Raw genomic sequence first — 17172 nt, 5'->3', positions numbered from 1 at the left:
GACACATCCCTACCTTCGATCTTGAGTATGCATCCAATTTATTAATGCCTGGATCACCCCTTGCTTATCTCTTCCTGAAATTTGTTCCAGGTCCACAGTCCTGATAGCCGTGTATGTGAAATTCTACAGGTAAAATACCCTGTGTCTCTGTGTACAAGATTTTCTGTGTACATACAGAGTGAATAGAACGTCAAGACTCTCCCATCTAATGTGTTAGAATACAGTTAGTCTTCTTGTAAACAGACACAGGGTATTTTACCTGTAGAACTTCACTTACCCGGCTATCAGTACTGTGGACCTGGAACGAATTTAAGGAAGAGATTAACAAGAGGTGATCCAGGCATAAATAAATTGGATGCTGCATGCACAAACCACGCTACAGCATACTCAAGATCGAACTATAGTAAAACATACACAGACACCCTTTTGGTGGTCGTGCAAACTTAACACATAGTTTCATTTTAAGATTTTGAAAAGTTTTAGTGTTCCCAAAAAATGAGGGATTATGGGCTCAACTGGAGATTATTCTATATATTAGATACTAGCAGAGTACCCGTCCTTCGTTGGAATATAAGTATAAAATGCTTATTGCAGTTATACTCAAGCTTTGCGTTTGCAATAAGGGAGGACACAGTTTGATAAAATTTGCTTTTTTAAATTTACAGTATTCTATAGTATTACACATCTACCATAGCCATAATGTTCTACCACTTCACCTAAACAATAGAGAAAAATAAATTATCAATGATTCGCAAAATATCACAAATTATTCATGAAATGAAAAACATAAACATAACTGTAAACAATCCTACTTTGACAGTTCTCATTGCGGGTCACAGTTTTTTGTTGCTGCTTAGTTCAAATTAGCTGTTTTCATAAATGCAAAAAAATATAGTGCTGCACCCTGTTGGTAAATCTTATAACTTTTTAATGCTTTTCCATATCATAGAACCAACTTTTTTAGTTGAAACAGCTGACTAAATTCTTTAATTCCCTTTAAATATGAATACTCATAAGGTTAACATGGGGAATTACAGAGCCACTGGGGCGGAGCCCGAAAGGATTTTTGAGATAAGAATATGCCTATATGTTAATCGGGAATGTAAGCTATCATCATGCCAAATTTCAGCCCAATCCGTCCAGTGGTTTATGCGTGATTGAACTTCAAACAAACAAACAAACACACAAACTTTCACATTTATAATATTAGTAAGATATTAACCTTTAAACATTACCAATTTAATTTTAAACAGTATGATTTAAATTGGCATTCTGTCAATTAAGTTTTTTAACCCGCCCTTATCACAGTATGTATCTGGATCCGGATCCGAAGATCCGAATTTTTCAAGATCCGGATCCGGATCCGGTACCGACATTTTCTTGGATCCGCCCATCACTAATATATATATATGAATTTGAACGAATGGTGTTTTATTGCCTCTGGGGACCTCAAAACGAAAAAGTAAATTGGTCCCTGGTCTAGGTCTTACCATGAGACCTACAGTAATAGCTTATTCCCTATATGGGAAATTCGCTACAACATCAAAATTAAAAGTGTCATCATAATGCCCCCAGTACTTTCTCGCCGAGTGATTCGGGCGAGAGCTTATGCTAGGTAACCATGTACACTCTCGCTTTGTCTTGCAGTCGAAATGGAAGCGCTTAGTGTGCTCGGCTCTCGTGCAGTCTCAGATCCTTTGACTCGTGTCAAAAAAGCCAACTCCAGGCAGAGCACCCGCAAGCACGAGGCGAGGCGAGGCGACCCATGTCAAGGCGAGAGAAGCCGAGCGCACCGAGTACACTGTCGCACTCGCCAACGCTCGCCTTGCCTCAGAGAGTGTACTGGGGGCATAAGCATCAATAGCTCAAACCTTTTGTGACATATTCCAATGTTATTCTTTTTAGAAGAAATCATGTAAACATGTAGGAAAATGCAAATTCTCCTGAGGTAGTGGAAGTCGCCAATCACGTTTTTAAAATAAGTCACTAATCCCAAAATTGTTTCAAAATCCTTCTGGATTTCGAGATAAATATTGCAAACAAACCCACAAACAGACATAGCTCTAGTGTATAGGATTATGACGGATTGAATTTTTATTTTTTACGATGAATGTTCAAAATGTACAAAAAAATACATTAGTCATCAATACGTACGTGCGAAAATTACTTTTTTCAAAATTAGTCCTAGGTTTTAAATGTAAGAGATCTACCCATTGTTCAAACAAAGTATGTAATATAATTCAAATCAGAACTCCTATACATATATTTAAAGTTATCACCATTTATGAGAAATCAGTATTCACAGGCAAATTAAACCGAAGTCTTTCAGTTCGGAGTTATTGGGTTTCTGATTACTTTTATTTTGAGTAAATAATTCTGAGTTACCAATGCTTGTTTAACTAAATATAATTTAATTCCAATGAAACTTTCCTTGAAATTAGAAAATTACCAATTGCATGAAGTCCATGACCAAAAATAGTAACAATCCTGACTTTAAATATGGTAAAGTAACAAATAAAACTATTAAATAGCCTAATAATTTAAACTCACATCTTTGTTAAGATAGGAGAGAAACGACTCTGTTTCGTTAAGTAGAGTGACCGAACATTTTCCACGTATGTGGGTTGCAGGGAGGGTCTCCACCTGACGGGAGAGGAATAGTTCTCGGTGCTTTAGTTGATGGCGCTGCTTGCCACTCAGGGAGTCCTTCCCTTCCATCTCCACATCTAAGGCACCTGCAAACAACAAATACTTAACTGGTATCCATACCCAGTTTAGAAGTATCACCACATCACTGAAGGGAGCCCAAACTGAGCTTCAATACAATTGATGAGATGGGAGGAAGTTTTTACTTGAAAATCTAATTAGTCATTTTCCTACTGCATACCTAGTTTGTTCAACTTTAAACTGGAGTAGAACCCCTCATATCCAACCTCGGCATAACCGACTCCTTGGGAAGTATGAATTGTGTTCTATGATTAAATTTCTATGGGAAGGGGGCCAACAGGAGTTGGCTAAAAGCCATTGCAAGTTAACATATGTGTTTTAAAGTTAACAGATTAACTTCTACCACCTGTAAAATTGTTTCTCGGTGTTCTCCCTTTTTCTACGCCCAGATGCATTTTATAAGAGGTGCAATGTGAGAATAAAGTTTTTGTGATTGTGCCGGGAATTAAATCCCGACCCTCCCGCACCCAAGTCTGAGATATTAACCACTATGTTGTTGTTTTGTGGCTAGAAACACATCCAATTGGTTTGGGCTATTCCTAAATATGATATCAGGTCCTTTAATTATTACGAAAATATAATAGGCCTAATATTGAAATATTGAAAGTTTTAAAATTTACTATGGTAATCATTGAATTACAAATTCTGTTATTACGAATTCCCAAGGTTTAACTCAAATAACCTAATATTAAACTACCTTTCGTTTTGACTACAGTATTGATAAAACTTCTTTGATAGGCCTTCTATTCTTTATCCAATAGCCAATTCAAGCTTTCAATCATATAGGTTAAAATCAATAATAAGATTAAAAGCGGAAGAATTAAATAAAAAAAAGAATTCGGCAGAACGTCGGACGCCAGCATCGGACACTACCGTATAGGGCTGAGAGCGTCTGTCGTCTGCCGATCTTCCCTACTTTTAACAGCGCACAAAAAAATTGTCTGACTCGAACGATCCCAAGTTTTAGGTTAGAGTTGGTAATGAGTCCTATTGTTTGCCACGAGATTATAGACTACAATGCACTCAGTTGAACAATTTGCAATAACAATTCATTATTTAAGTTCCCCTGGTATATTGCTCTCATATTGCTTGTTTCCTCTATAACATTTGTTTTGTGCTGATTTAATTAACATCTGTTATACTCATTGTTTCTTCAAAGTATACACAATTTTACAGCCCACATAGCTCTTTAGTCATTTTTTATTATAAGTTTATTTCAACCTTTATTCCAATGCAACGCAGATACCCAACACCTGGTATAATAGTTTATCTATACCAATCAAATATTTTGGGGGAGTCATGACCCCCTTGACCCCCCCCCCCCCCCCCCAGTGACGGCCCTTGTTCTTTGCACAAAATACAATGGAGTAGACCATAACTTTAGCGAATCTGACCATAGATCTTAAACAGTAGGGGACCACCACGTTCATAGTGGATACAGCCTAGACATTCCATCCCCATGTTAAAGTTGTCACCAGGTTTTTAATAAAATTTGTCTTGGTTTATTTGAGCCACCTACAGATTGCGCTGACCTAAATTACTGATTTCTGCCAATTACACTATGGTTTTTACCAAGTCAAACTGATGGAATGACTTATTATGAGCTATAGCAAAAGTTGTGACCCAGCAACTATGTCAGTAACAAAAAATAAGGTACAAAATAGAGTTGTGACACTAGCACAATCCATGACTGGCTCAAACAACTACATTCTTTTTTAGTAAAAAATTGGCGACAGCTGATCCATATAGATGGGATGTCTTCTTTTGTATCCAATAGTCAATGATACAGCTTAATTAGTAACAAATAAAGCAAATGAGAGGAGATGCAATGGCACTGTTGTATTTCCGAATGTTATGAAGTGAGGTTTAGATGTGTTGTAGTTCATCAAAATATTATATAAAGTTTAAAGAGATCTAATTTGAAGGAGTTCAACCTTCCTCAGTCGAATTGCAGTGCTTTACAAAAATCTCATTCGAGAGCAAGTGGGCCATTGTCGAATTATGCCACTGTAAAGAAGACTATCAAGAACGCATTTTAGGGAAGAGTTTCACAATCAGATGTTGTTTATCGCGATAGGAACATCAATGAACTTCTAAAGAAGAATCTTTTGGTTCAAAAGAAATTCAAGCCTGTTTATGAATGTCACGATCCAAATGCATTCATTAATGTGGACCGTTTCATAGTATCGAGTTTTAACAGTATTATATGTAGTAGCTGAGTAACCTTTTTGGTATTTTAAGTTTGCTGTTCGATGCAATTTTAATATATTTTTTGTGTGGTTTCTGTCAAGTATCGCTAGTAAACCCAGCACAAGGGTTTTTTGCTAAAAATATTATTTGCTTAAATGTTATACAAATGGTCTCTTAGATTATCAGTTCAAATTAGTATATATATTATGGTTTCACTTTAGCTAAATGTAACAGCACTAAAAGAAACAGTTAAAGTAAGTTAAAAGTAACAGCCCTGTGAAAATATCTTAAAATACAATCTTTCAGCTTCATCTTTCAGTGTCACCTTTCTCGATGATAATAAACATCTAATAAACCAACAACAAAAACCAATCCAGTTGCAATTAATTCACTCACTTTGCCAAAACTTGATCATGGCTGATATCCTCAACGTACTCTACACTTACATGATATTTTTTGTATGACACAATATTCTTTCCGATTATTGAAAAAAATTATACTAATAATCTCATGAACCTCTTGAATTCTTGAATGTAATTAATGATCATTGAAAGTAGACCAAAAAGTAGACCAACTCCTTCAATACTGTTGATTAACCCAAATACATAATATCATATTATTTAACTGCATTGAAAATTGAAGCACAGATTTTTAACATAAAAAATGTGAAAATATATCATAAATACACAATTTTTTCAAACTATTAAAAACATATTAGGTTTATGCAGTAACGCCTTTCAGTTGTTGTTGTCTCTTTTGTCGAAAGATTCTGTAAAGAGAGTGACACATTATCAATCTTCTCCCCGATCAAGACCCCCGAATCGAGCAGGGAGAAGGTAGAAGGGAGGTCAAAGGGAGCATGTTTGATAGTGTGTCAGGGGTTCGTACACCGATCCAGACAACAAACCACCAGACATCAGGCCGAGCAAGGAGACGAGCGCTCTGGAGGCGAAAGATCAAAGAAAAGTTTGGTCCGATGTACGGAGTGATGTGCGATTGTGTTGTCACGGTATATTTTTGCCCCATACGCCGTCGCAAGCGCCGCACCGAGCGGCCGACTGTGCTAGCGTTGATAGTTCTAATTTAATATGGCAATTCAAATCTTTAATTGGTAAAATAAATAAATGTTGGGTAATACTTTGCCGTTATATATTATGGACATTTATGTTGTTATTTTGTGGTTTGTTTGGTCAAGGTTGAACATGTATTTTACAAGTTGAAACCATTAAACCAATGACAGCAATACTGTTAAACTTAAAATAAGTAATTTATGCTACAGTTAAATTCTTCAAAATTAAAAATAATAAACATTAATTACTAAAGGCAATTTAAATAATCATTCTGTAACATGTTATTTCATGTTTTATTACTGTTTTATTATTACTGCCTCCGCACTCCCACTTACAAACGCCATCCATCTCTCTCTAAAATCCCTTTTGCAGCGCTCAGTAGAACTCGTCTGGTCTTCGTCTTGTTCGGGGAAATGTTCGGATTGAAATTTTGCCGATATTTACCTTCCTTCTCCCTGCTCGGTTCGGGGTCTTGATCGGGGAATAGTGTGTCACCGCCTTCAAATTAGTGGAAACAAAACACATGTTTTTTCCCTCTATAAGAATAACATGGGTAGGGAAATTTAAAGGCTGCTGGGGCGAAGGGAGCCCCAAGGGAATTTACCTCATTTCTATTTTCTTGGTGTAGTTCTAACCGTGCCACCTACAGTAATTGAGCTACTTCCCTATAAGAAAATTTGCTAATAAGTATGCTGAGTCAGTGTTAAATAAAGATTTCTTCACATTTATAAGGACGTCATATTTGACTAACCGGCAGGATCCTTTGAAAAAACAAGGATAACGTCAATGTAGGGGAAACAGAAACTGAGTCCTTCTACGACTTCATCAATAAACCTTTGAAAAGTTTCACCAGCATTCCTCAACCCGAAAGACATGAATGGGAACTCGAATGGGGAGACCGAATGGGGTCGTTATTACAGTCTTCTTTGTTAACTGGGATTTGCGTATATGCCTTTACAAGATCTATCACAGTAAAACTTGACTACCGAGTAAACAATTTGAGAAGTCATGGATATGTCGAACAGGGTACGAATCTGGAATAGTGCGGGCATTCAATGCTCTGTAATCGCCACATGGTCGCCACTCATCATTCTTTTTAGGTACCATATGAAGTGGTGATGACTATGGGCTTTTGGAACGACACACAGTTCCATTTACTACCATGCATTGAAACTCTAATTTGGCAATTTTATATTTATCCGGAGCTAACCTTCTGGGTCTTGATGAGACTGGTGGGCAAGGAGTCTTATTTGTGTAATGTACTGTGTTATGAGGAATATATCTTGGTATTCCTAAAGGTTTTGTAATTTCTGGAAATTCCAATAACAGTGGAAGGTTTGATGGGTCGGAAGTAATTAATTTGATACTAAATTGCTGAGTAGTCATGAACTGACATTTACTTCTTAATTGTGTAATGTTGTCAATTAAGAAACCGTTACTACAATCAGGTAATAAAGAATAGTGAGCTAGGAAGTCAGAGCCAATGATTGGAGTGCTTACTTCAGCTATTATGAAATTCCAGACTAAAGTTCTTTGTAGACCAATATTTAAGTTCAGGCATAAACTAACATAAGTGGGAATTTCAGAGTTATTTGTAGCTCTGAGCTCTATTCCGGATGGTATTAAGAGTCTTTTGACTAAATTTAGTGGTATACAACTTACGTCTGAACCTGTGTCTATAAGAAACTTATAGCCTGAATTGTTATCAATTACTTGTAACCTGTTGTTGTGGTTGCTGTCAACTCCGGGTGATTCATGAGTTAGGCGTCTAGGCACATGACAACTAGTCGACACCGCATCTAGTTGCCTAGTTAGTTTTTTGTAGAAGGGTAAGTGCAGAGGAGTCACGCATTTGGTGGCTCGTGATCCATAACGGTTATGATACCAACAGTACTACGCTGGTTACTGGACTGGCTAAGACTTTGTGATCTGAACTTAAAAATTTTTAAAGATTTTTGTGACTATGTGGGATCTGAGGAAAGGTATTCACTAATCACTGGCTTACCTCGGTTTGACAAAATAGCGTTGCAGCTTATTACAGGTGACGTCAAAGGTTGAACCTCCTGAATCTTGTCCGCTGTAATGGCCTATGATTCGGTGCTGACCCCAGCGCCTCCTAATGGTTGGCAGGATTCCTTGTATATGCGCAAGAAGTCGCTGCATCCAGATGATCCTCAGCAAGTCATTTTGAATGATGCTGCCAGCTAACGATTTCAGTCTTCTGAGAAAGTGTGATGGCGTATCGGTTCTGAGTTCTTCTTCTACGAAAAGTTGTTTAATCCTCTTATGTTCCGACAATAATCGTCTTATTAGTTCTTTCTTCAGGATCGTGTAAGGTTTTTCCTGACTTTGGTTTTAGAGTAAATCGTCCATTTTGGAAGCAGTCATCTCATCTAAATGTGTGTCACAACGTGTGTGAAATTAAAGCTCTCATCAAAAATGTGCCATAAAGAAAAAAAAACACCTCAATCTGTATGAACCAAAGTGCTGGTTTCCCTCGCCAAAAATGGGGAAATTTCAATTGTGGAGATTGCAATGAGGTTGTGTTGTCAGACGATCTTGGGTTCACTGAATTGTTTCTTTCTTGAGTTTCCTGATTCATTGGATTAATCAAAAAATCATCTTCTGTATCATGATTTTGGCTTGAATGTTCAGAGTTAACTCCAATGACATCATTAAGTTAATTTCTGAGATCTTGGTTTTGCTCTTCCAACAATTTTAGTCTTGCCAATACTTCTTCATTGATTTCCATACGGTATGTTCTTGATTTACTTGATTGAATAACAATAGTGATTGAACAGTTGAATAATCTTTTGAATTTAAGTCACGTCGGGGTCACCAATTTTAGTAGAAAGAACCTCGTATTAGAATCAGAATTTATGGGTCGCCGGAATTTTATCCCCCTGGAATTTTACCCCTGGGCAAAGCTGACGTCACTATGACGTAATAGCTGAGTGGCCAAAAGTTTGTTCGCGGCCGGAATTTTACCCCCGATGAATTGGAAGTCTAATGAAAATAGCCAGAGCGTGATTAATTAAATTAGCGATAAAAAACAGAATTTTACCCCCTGTCCATATAACTAGCGTTTAGACAACTGAAGATGTACGGGCCGGATTTTTACCCCCGGATTTTTACCCCCGGAATTTTACCCCCCGGAATTTTACCCCCTGGCCGATTTTAGAAATTAAATTATTGATTTTCTTATTTCTGTTTTAAATTAATAGTAAACATTTCATTATTTAGTAGCCTATCTTTATTTATTTATTTTGTAATCTCAACTAAGTAAAGAGAATTCGCTGTTTAATTTTGATGTTCGGGATTTGGGTTTGGGGCCAACTGTTGGTTAATAAGTATGTAAAAATAAACTGAGTAGCTCATTTAAATGATAATTGGGTAAAGAAACAATAAGGCATATTTTGTTATTGTTACAATACAAACAAAAAAAATTGTTTTAACACGGTTGTATAATAAATTGTTAAAGAAATCTTCGAATCAATTACCATTCTGATGTTTGTTTATACACCATATTAATCATCAGTTGGCTTCAAAGATCGAATCCTGATACTCGAATCTCAAAATTAAAATCAAAAACCTGTTCGATTAGTTGGTTACAAATAAATTAAGATAGGCTACTTAATAATAAAATGTTTACCATTAAATTTAAACAGAATGAAGATAATTAATCATTTTCACTAATTTATACATCTGGCCAGGGGGTAAAATTCCGGGGGTAAAAATCCGGGGGGTAAAATTCCGGGGGTAAAAATCTGAGGGTAAAAAACCGGGGGTAAAAATCCGGGGGTAAAATTCCGGGGGTAAAAATTCGGGCTGTACACTCTAGGTTTTTTATAATTTGATGTGTTCTGATTAAACTCACAACTGTGGAAATATATGTTTAATTCCGCGTTTAATCCATCGAGCTGATGTCGCGAAACTCAAAAGTTCGCGGCCGGAATTTTACCCCCTGGTTTGTGACGTCACGTTTGCCAAGGGGGTAAAATTCCAGGGGGATAAAAATCCGCTACCCCTAATTTATACCACGAGAAATACCTGACATAAAAGTCTAAAGATTTTCCGAAATATATGATTACTTTAATTCAACATACTTTTCAAGTAACAATCAATTGTTCTTCAAGTAACAATCAATTGATTATACCAGTTTTTGTTGGAAATCGTAAAATACCTGATCTTTGTTTTGTTTTTCTCTCCCTAATAACCAAAAGAAAACAAACTAAACCATCTGTCAGCTGATAGTTAGGTGACAACTCAATTATATTTAACATGTTAAGTCTCTGGTCACATCACTACACTTTTTTTATAAAATGAATATTTTTAAGAACTAGCAAAATGAGTTAAAACTCACCTATACTGGCTGGATCGGTCTCATCTGGAGAAGGAGCTTTTAAATATGTTTTCTTGAGCTTCATTGACACAGGTGATTCTTCAGCTGACGCCACTGAAAAAAATAGGAATAAGCTGATTAGAGGACTTTTGACTAGCAATTTATAAACTTGTTTCAAGGATCTTCCAGAAGACAATAAATAATATTAGTGCTGCCATGTCGTAAGCAAGGGTTGCCACCAAAGGTTAGGGAAAAATCGGGACATGGCCCCCCTACCCCCGGATTAACATAGGCTTCAATACGGGCATAAGGAACCTAAATTGTGACTGTATTTTGTCTATTACTTAGGATCTCAATGATTTGTGTGACCAATCCAAATCTTTCACCTTTTATAATGAGGTAGCCTAAGGCAAGGTTCACACGAGCGACTTATCTAGCTGACTTGCATTGACTAGCATTCCCCGCGATCCAGCGATACATTGGTTCACACGAGCGACAAGTCCACGGACTAGATCGCAGGTGTGATCAATAACAATGTTTTAGACGATTATTGAAGTTTTTCGAAACTAAATTTGCATTAGAATAATGAAATTCGCCTAACAAACCATCAATTAAACTAATATAGTTCGGTTGAGTAAATCATTATTAAGAGGATATAGGCCAATATCAAATTATTTTAGAAACCTTTTAAGTGGTTATCAATTTATATTTTGTTTATTTGTATTATTGGACTTGTAATAAAATTACCATAAGTTGTATGCAATTTAGAACATTGCTAATTTTATTTTTATCAATAACGCTACTTTATAATAATAGAAACCAAACAAAGTACTAAATTGAAACCATAAAATAATTGAGGATTATTTATTTTTCTTTGAAGTCTGAGTACAAAACACAACAAGCTTCCTCCCACGCATTTGTCTTCTCAACTTTATCATGATATTTTGAAAGACAAGTGCTCAAAAGACACGATCCGTTGCTTCAAAGATTTTATGAAAATATCGATATCCATCACTGGCGCAAAATGAGAACAAAGGGAAGTATGCATAGAAAGTCAATCGCAGAGTTATTTGAAATTTTTCTTCACTTCCTAGTAATGAAAAAGCACAATGATAATGAAGAAATTAAAAAAAAATCTTAATAGAGTAGTTAAATTTAAGTACAAATGCCAATTAGCATGAGTATACAGAGGAAGATTTCAAAAATAAAATACCTCGCCCCAGCGAACCTGCAGATTCAGCGAATTTCCAATTGCCTTGTTTAATTTTGACTACAAATATTTCCTTGAAATTGTCAGATTTAGTCCCTATTTAAATAACACTAGGCCTAAGTTTGAGGAGTACCTACTTAGGTTTTTTTCCATAGGAGAGGCAATAAAGTTTTTTTTTTTAACTAGTTGTTTCCAGTTAATAATATTAACTACATTTCAATTTTATGTTAATAATTTAAATACAATTTTACCTTGGCACTACATAATAAATCAAAAGTCAATACTCAATACTGTTTTAATAAACGTTTTAACACTATTCGTGCTGTCGACATGTTTGAACATAAAAGTTGCATTTATTTCAATGTTAAGCAATTGCGGGAATTCCCGTCATCAGCACCCAACGTGTTAACAGAGTACTCAATACTGCCTGACAGAATAGTTAACATAACATTTGACATGATAAAGGTAAATCAGTTAAAGGTAATCTCTTTCCATACGATGTGTTTTCGCAAACACTCTAATAACGTCTTTAACCAGAAGACCTTGGTTTCGTTGTTCTTTCACCATTATTTATAGTTAATCAAAAGCACGGTACGTACAGTGGCCCATGCTGAAAGTAGGGCTATGGCAGATAAGACCAACTTTTTCAAGTGTCTGTCCTTGAATTTTTGTGATGGTCATGGCAAAAGCAAATCGGCATTGGAACTGCAGACGTTTGAACTTCAGGAGAAAATTTCCTTCTGACGATTCTAAACTTAATTGGAATAATAATACTCGTTTTCCAGCTGAACTTCCAGTAATTATTTCCAGATTTATGACTTTGTCATTCATCTCTTTCACCATAAATCTGGTTCCATTAACCAGTTCTTTTTATGGATTTAAATTTCTTAGTAAAATTAAAATTCCACCCTTTTTAAAGCATAACTTGTGAGACAACCATTTGGTGCTTAAGTGTGGCATCAGGGACATTTAACCGGTCTCCCTCTTCTTTAATCAAAGTGTCCACTGGGCGGTAAACTCTACTGCAATTATTTAGTTGCTTAGCTATTTTATTATTAATTTGGTCACCATGTTCATTCTTTGGTGAAATTATTGCATAATTTTTGTCTTTTTTAAGCATCTTCAGAGAATCCTTCAATGATATCTTTATTCACAATACATTGTGATGGAAGACTTATCAATGTTCACAAAGACCATTATGGTAGCTCTCTTGGCCATTCCCTATTTGTAAAAGATATTCAGCAAATATTGATTCACTTGGATTTGCTCTTATGTTTTTAGCAAGTGAGATATTTGTAAACATTGGCCATAAAAGTGATAATTATTGAATTTTCTACCATTGCACAGTGACTCGCACCAGAGACTATTGAATTGAATTGAATTGAATTTAAAATAACTTTATTCATAAATCATACAAGTATGTACATTGAATGGCGTCAAAATTCTTAAGCTACTTAAACTTACAGCATAATATCAGCTGTACAGTTCATCAAAATTATACAGTACTTTTTGTGTTAAGTATATTTTAAGCTGGGTTTTAAATTTTTTACAATCCTCAATTTTCCTCAACCACTCTGGAAGCCCTTCCAAAAATTTTCTTCTAGCACATGACAGTTTTTTGTTATAAAATTCCAATCTATGGGTACCAACAGCAATTTTGTTTCTATGCCGGGTGCCATATTCATAGTTATCCCCTAGTTTAGGTAACATACTTTCAGACAGAAGATTTTTAGTTAAAAGAACGGTATGGAAAACATAATTATAAACACAGTCATCATACCCATGGCTAAGAAATGATCACGTACGGAAACATCCCAGTTTAAATTTAACATTAGTCTTATTGCTCTTTTCTGCAAAATTAAAATTCTATCTAAATATTCTCTGATTTTCCACCATAAACACTTACGCCAAATGATATTGCGGATTCAATGAAAGCAAAATAAAGCTTTTTCAAAATATCTGCTGAACAAAATTTAGACATTCTATAAATTGCATAAATTCCAGATGTGATTTTGCTGACATTATGGTCAACATGGGAGTTCCATGAAAGATTTTGATCAACTACTAAGCCCAAAAATTTAGTTGTAGTAACTTGATAAGAGTAGAATTTTTAAAATTAATCACTGCATCAATTGGACTTTTTTGTTTACCTGTTGAAAATACTATAAAGTTGGTTTTACTGGAATTTAAGTAATTGATGATAGTTTAAGAAAGCATCTATTGTTTTTAGAAAATTCAAAGAGTTAAATTCCAAACCGGAAACAGATGTACTGCTTACTTTTAAACTTGCATCGTCTGCATACAAACTTATTTTATTAGAAATATTGTTTTGAAATGACCCGGGCATTCCTTTGATGTAACAAAGAAATAAAACAGGTCCCAAAATCGAACCCTGTGGGACCCCATGTTGAATAGTAGATAACTTTGAGTAGGAGGTTGAAAAAACGTTATTTTTTAATTGCTTTATTTCAACATATTGAGATCTCCGAGTTAAATAGGATCGAAACCACTTCAATGACCTGCTGTCGGCATCCAAATCTCGGATCTTCCCCAAAAGAAGCTGGTGTGAGACACTGTCAAAAGCCTTTTAGTCAGGTCCAAAAATATGCCCACTGTTTTATCCTCTTTATCCACTGAGTTTATTATTGAATCGATAAAATCTACTGCTGCAGTTATAACAGATCTACCTGATCTGAATGCATGTTGTTCATCATCATGCAAATGGTTTTCTTCTAGATAAGTTACTAATTGGTTATAAACAACAACTTTTTCATATAATTTAGAAAATGATGACAGTAAAGATAATGGTCGATAGTTTGTTATATTTTTTGGATCTCCATTTTTACAGAGAGGACTAACTTTGGCAACTTTTAATTTTTCAGGGAAAATTCCACTCAAGAAAGAGGAATTTATTATATGAACAAGTGGTTAGACCAATTGTTTGCCAGCATATTTTAATACTGTCATGTAGGTATTTCATCGTAACCGGTTGATAGTTTATTATCGAAAGAGTTTAGAATACTTAATATATCATTATCACATACAGCATTCAATTTAAATTTAGCCGTTGGAGGACACTGAAAGCTTGGACAAGCCTCACCCCCATGCAAACTATCATTTTGAGCTAGCTGAGGAATAATTGATGAATTAACATAGCTATTAAAAAAGTCATTAAAAAAAATACAACTTATCTCTTTAGGGTCTATCTCTATGGTAGCTCATTGCCGGAAATTAGACTACCTCCAAAAACCTTTCCACAAAAAGGTTTTGCTTGGCCTTCTCTTCTGGCAATATCTCGCAGTAATCATTCTACAGACGATAAAGTATACTTAATGGACATAGAAGCTTCATCCCATGATATTATTTTACAAATATTTAGCTTCGTTACTACTGGATTTTATTCCGGAGACTGAGACTGACTCATTTCATTGTATTGGCAATTTAAATCTGTTTTGTACTGTACGCTAAGATCTCCTAAATCAAAAAAGTCTGTTGTGACAGCATCTGTCCGTGCAATATTTAAAAAAATAATCACACAGTTGCATAACATTTCTTTGAATTTCAAAAACCAGCATAGGTAACTTCTCACGATTTACTATCATACCATCTTTGTGTTGTTAATACGTTGCAGGATCGTAAACACGGGATTGTTTCTTCTAGGTGGAATTTTATGATAATCAAAATTAAAAATTGGAAAACACAACAATAAAAATATCTATGAAAACGTTAAACACAACATATCTCAAAACAAAATACAATCACATTATGAAATAGACAGATTGTTACTCCCTATGAATGAAACTGCATAAATAAACTATCCCATCTCATAAGTTATCATTGTATTTGAAAGTAAACTGATAGGTAAACAGAACAAGTAAATATTAAAATGACAGAAGGGAAACAGGCTATTTTTATAAAGACAGGACGTTTTCTTTTAAGATATCGATCATATGTTAGGTAATCTTAACAGATTTTTACTTTTATATTCAAAATACATGAAAACTTTAAAGTCCAATGGAGCAAAACACATTGAACTGAGCGTTACAAAAGTTATTCCATTACTTCTACAGAGAATTCCCTTTAATTTGACACCTTAATCATCAAAATCGGTTCATAAATAAAAGAATTTTGCCGTACACAAGAAATTCCTTATGGAATTAGAATAATAGAAGATGTTAATAGCTTGGTATGAAATACACAAATTTGCCAAAATTTGATCAAGATACATCAATTTTTTTTTTACTTCATTTTATTTTACAATCTGTTCAGTACTGTGAACAATTAGTAAAAGGGATAATACAAATAAGTGACTTGACCAAGAATCTCCCCAGTGAAAGATCTTGCATAATTAAATAATTCTTGTTATTTCTTCAATTACTGTAGGTATTTTGAAATCTTCATGGATTGTTTGATTCGAGACAAACCACAGGACATCAACTATTCTTCGTAGCGCCTTTGGCTGAAATCTTTGAATAATTGCTAAGTTGAATTTGCTTGCCATTCCCCAAAGCTGTATCCCATACATCTAAATAGGTTTGATCATAACTTTGTAAAGTGTAAGTTTATTAGTCAACGAAAGCTTTAATTTTTTGCCTAGAAGCCAGTTGAGTTTACGAACCTTCAAGTCCATTTGTTGTCTTTTACACAAAATACGTGTTTTCTAGGTTAATCTTTTGTCCATGTGGAATCCTAAATACCTAACGCTGTCCATTTCCGTCAACGCTATGTTATTCAAAGTAACTGAAGGGCAGTTTTCTTGTCTCAGCGTGAATGTAATATGTAAAGATTTTGTTTCATTAACTTTAGCTCTCCATTTTTTTAGCCAAAGTTCGAAATCATTTAATGTAACTTGCAATTGATTTGAAGCATCTTGAGGATTTTCCTGAATGAAGAGAAATGCAGTATCATCCGCAAACGTAGCAACCGTAATATTTTGGCCCACGGGGATGTCGGAGGTATATAGTAAATATAAAACAGGTCCAAGGACACTGCCTTGGGGTACTCCAGGTTGAATAGGCTTCAAGTCGGTCAAAATGTCTTGAAATTTAATCTGGAAGATTCGTTCATTTAAGTAAGATTTTAACAAACTGTAAAAAGAATGGAGGAGCAAGTATTTAAGTTTATACAGAAGTCCAGTGTGCCACACTTTATTGAATGCCTGTTGTACATCCACAAATGCAGCAGAACAGTACTTTTTTGTTTCAAATGAATTTTTAATGATGTCTACTATGTGGGTTTGTTCAACTGTAGCGTCCTTTCCGAAAGCCAAACTGATGCTCAGGAATCAAATTTAAGTCTTCTATAATTGGGTTCAATCTTCTTAGAATTAGTTTTTCAAATAATTTGGATACAAAAGGAAACAAACTTATTGGTCTGTAGGAAGAGACCTCATTTGGTGGTATACATCTATAAACAAGCAAACTACAACAGTTTATTCATTCCCAATAAGAATGAAAAGGAAATTTAAAATTTGGTTTTTTTTTTATTTTCTGTAAATAAATATTAGACGTCCAAAAACGCTTTGGCATAATCAACTAGGCTTATGAAATAAATTGTATAATTGTATGTTTTGAGGGTCAAAGATAAGAAAAACGAGTTTTCATCCCACAAATTTGTGATCCAATATCCAATTA

At 35.0% G+C, this 17172-nt stretch overlaps 1 protein-coding gene across 3 annotated transcripts in view; it reads right to left on the bottom strand.

Moving 5' to 3' along the window:
• The window catches only part of LOC128983652 (metastasis-associated protein MTA3), a 206468-nt gene that overhangs the window by 110419 nt on the left and 78877 nt on the right, over window positions 1–17172 (bottom strand). For all 3 annotated transcript variants that reach the window (XM_054403025.1, XM_054403026.1, XM_054403027.1), the window contains exons 4-5: window positions 10351–10443; window positions 2551–2735 (exon numbers count right to left, since the gene is read on the bottom strand). In XM_054403025.1, coding sequence (XP_054259000.1) covers window positions 2551–2735; window positions 10351–10443 — 278 coding nt within the window. The remainder of the gene's footprint in view (window positions 1–2550; window positions 2736–10350; window positions 10444–17172) is intronic.

This window comes from Macrosteles quadrilineatus, unplaced genomic scaffold (genome assembly GCF_028750875.1).
Source record: "Macrosteles quadrilineatus isolate MER2022 unplaced genomic scaffold, UCM_ALF_1.0 Scaffold_1__1_contigs__length_201487025, whole genome shotgun sequence".
NCBI classification, from domain to species: domain Eukaryota; kingdom Metazoa; phylum Arthropoda; class Insecta; order Hemiptera; family Cicadellidae; genus Macrosteles; species Macrosteles quadrilineatus.
This window is presented reverse-complemented; position numbering and strand designations above follow the sequence as displayed.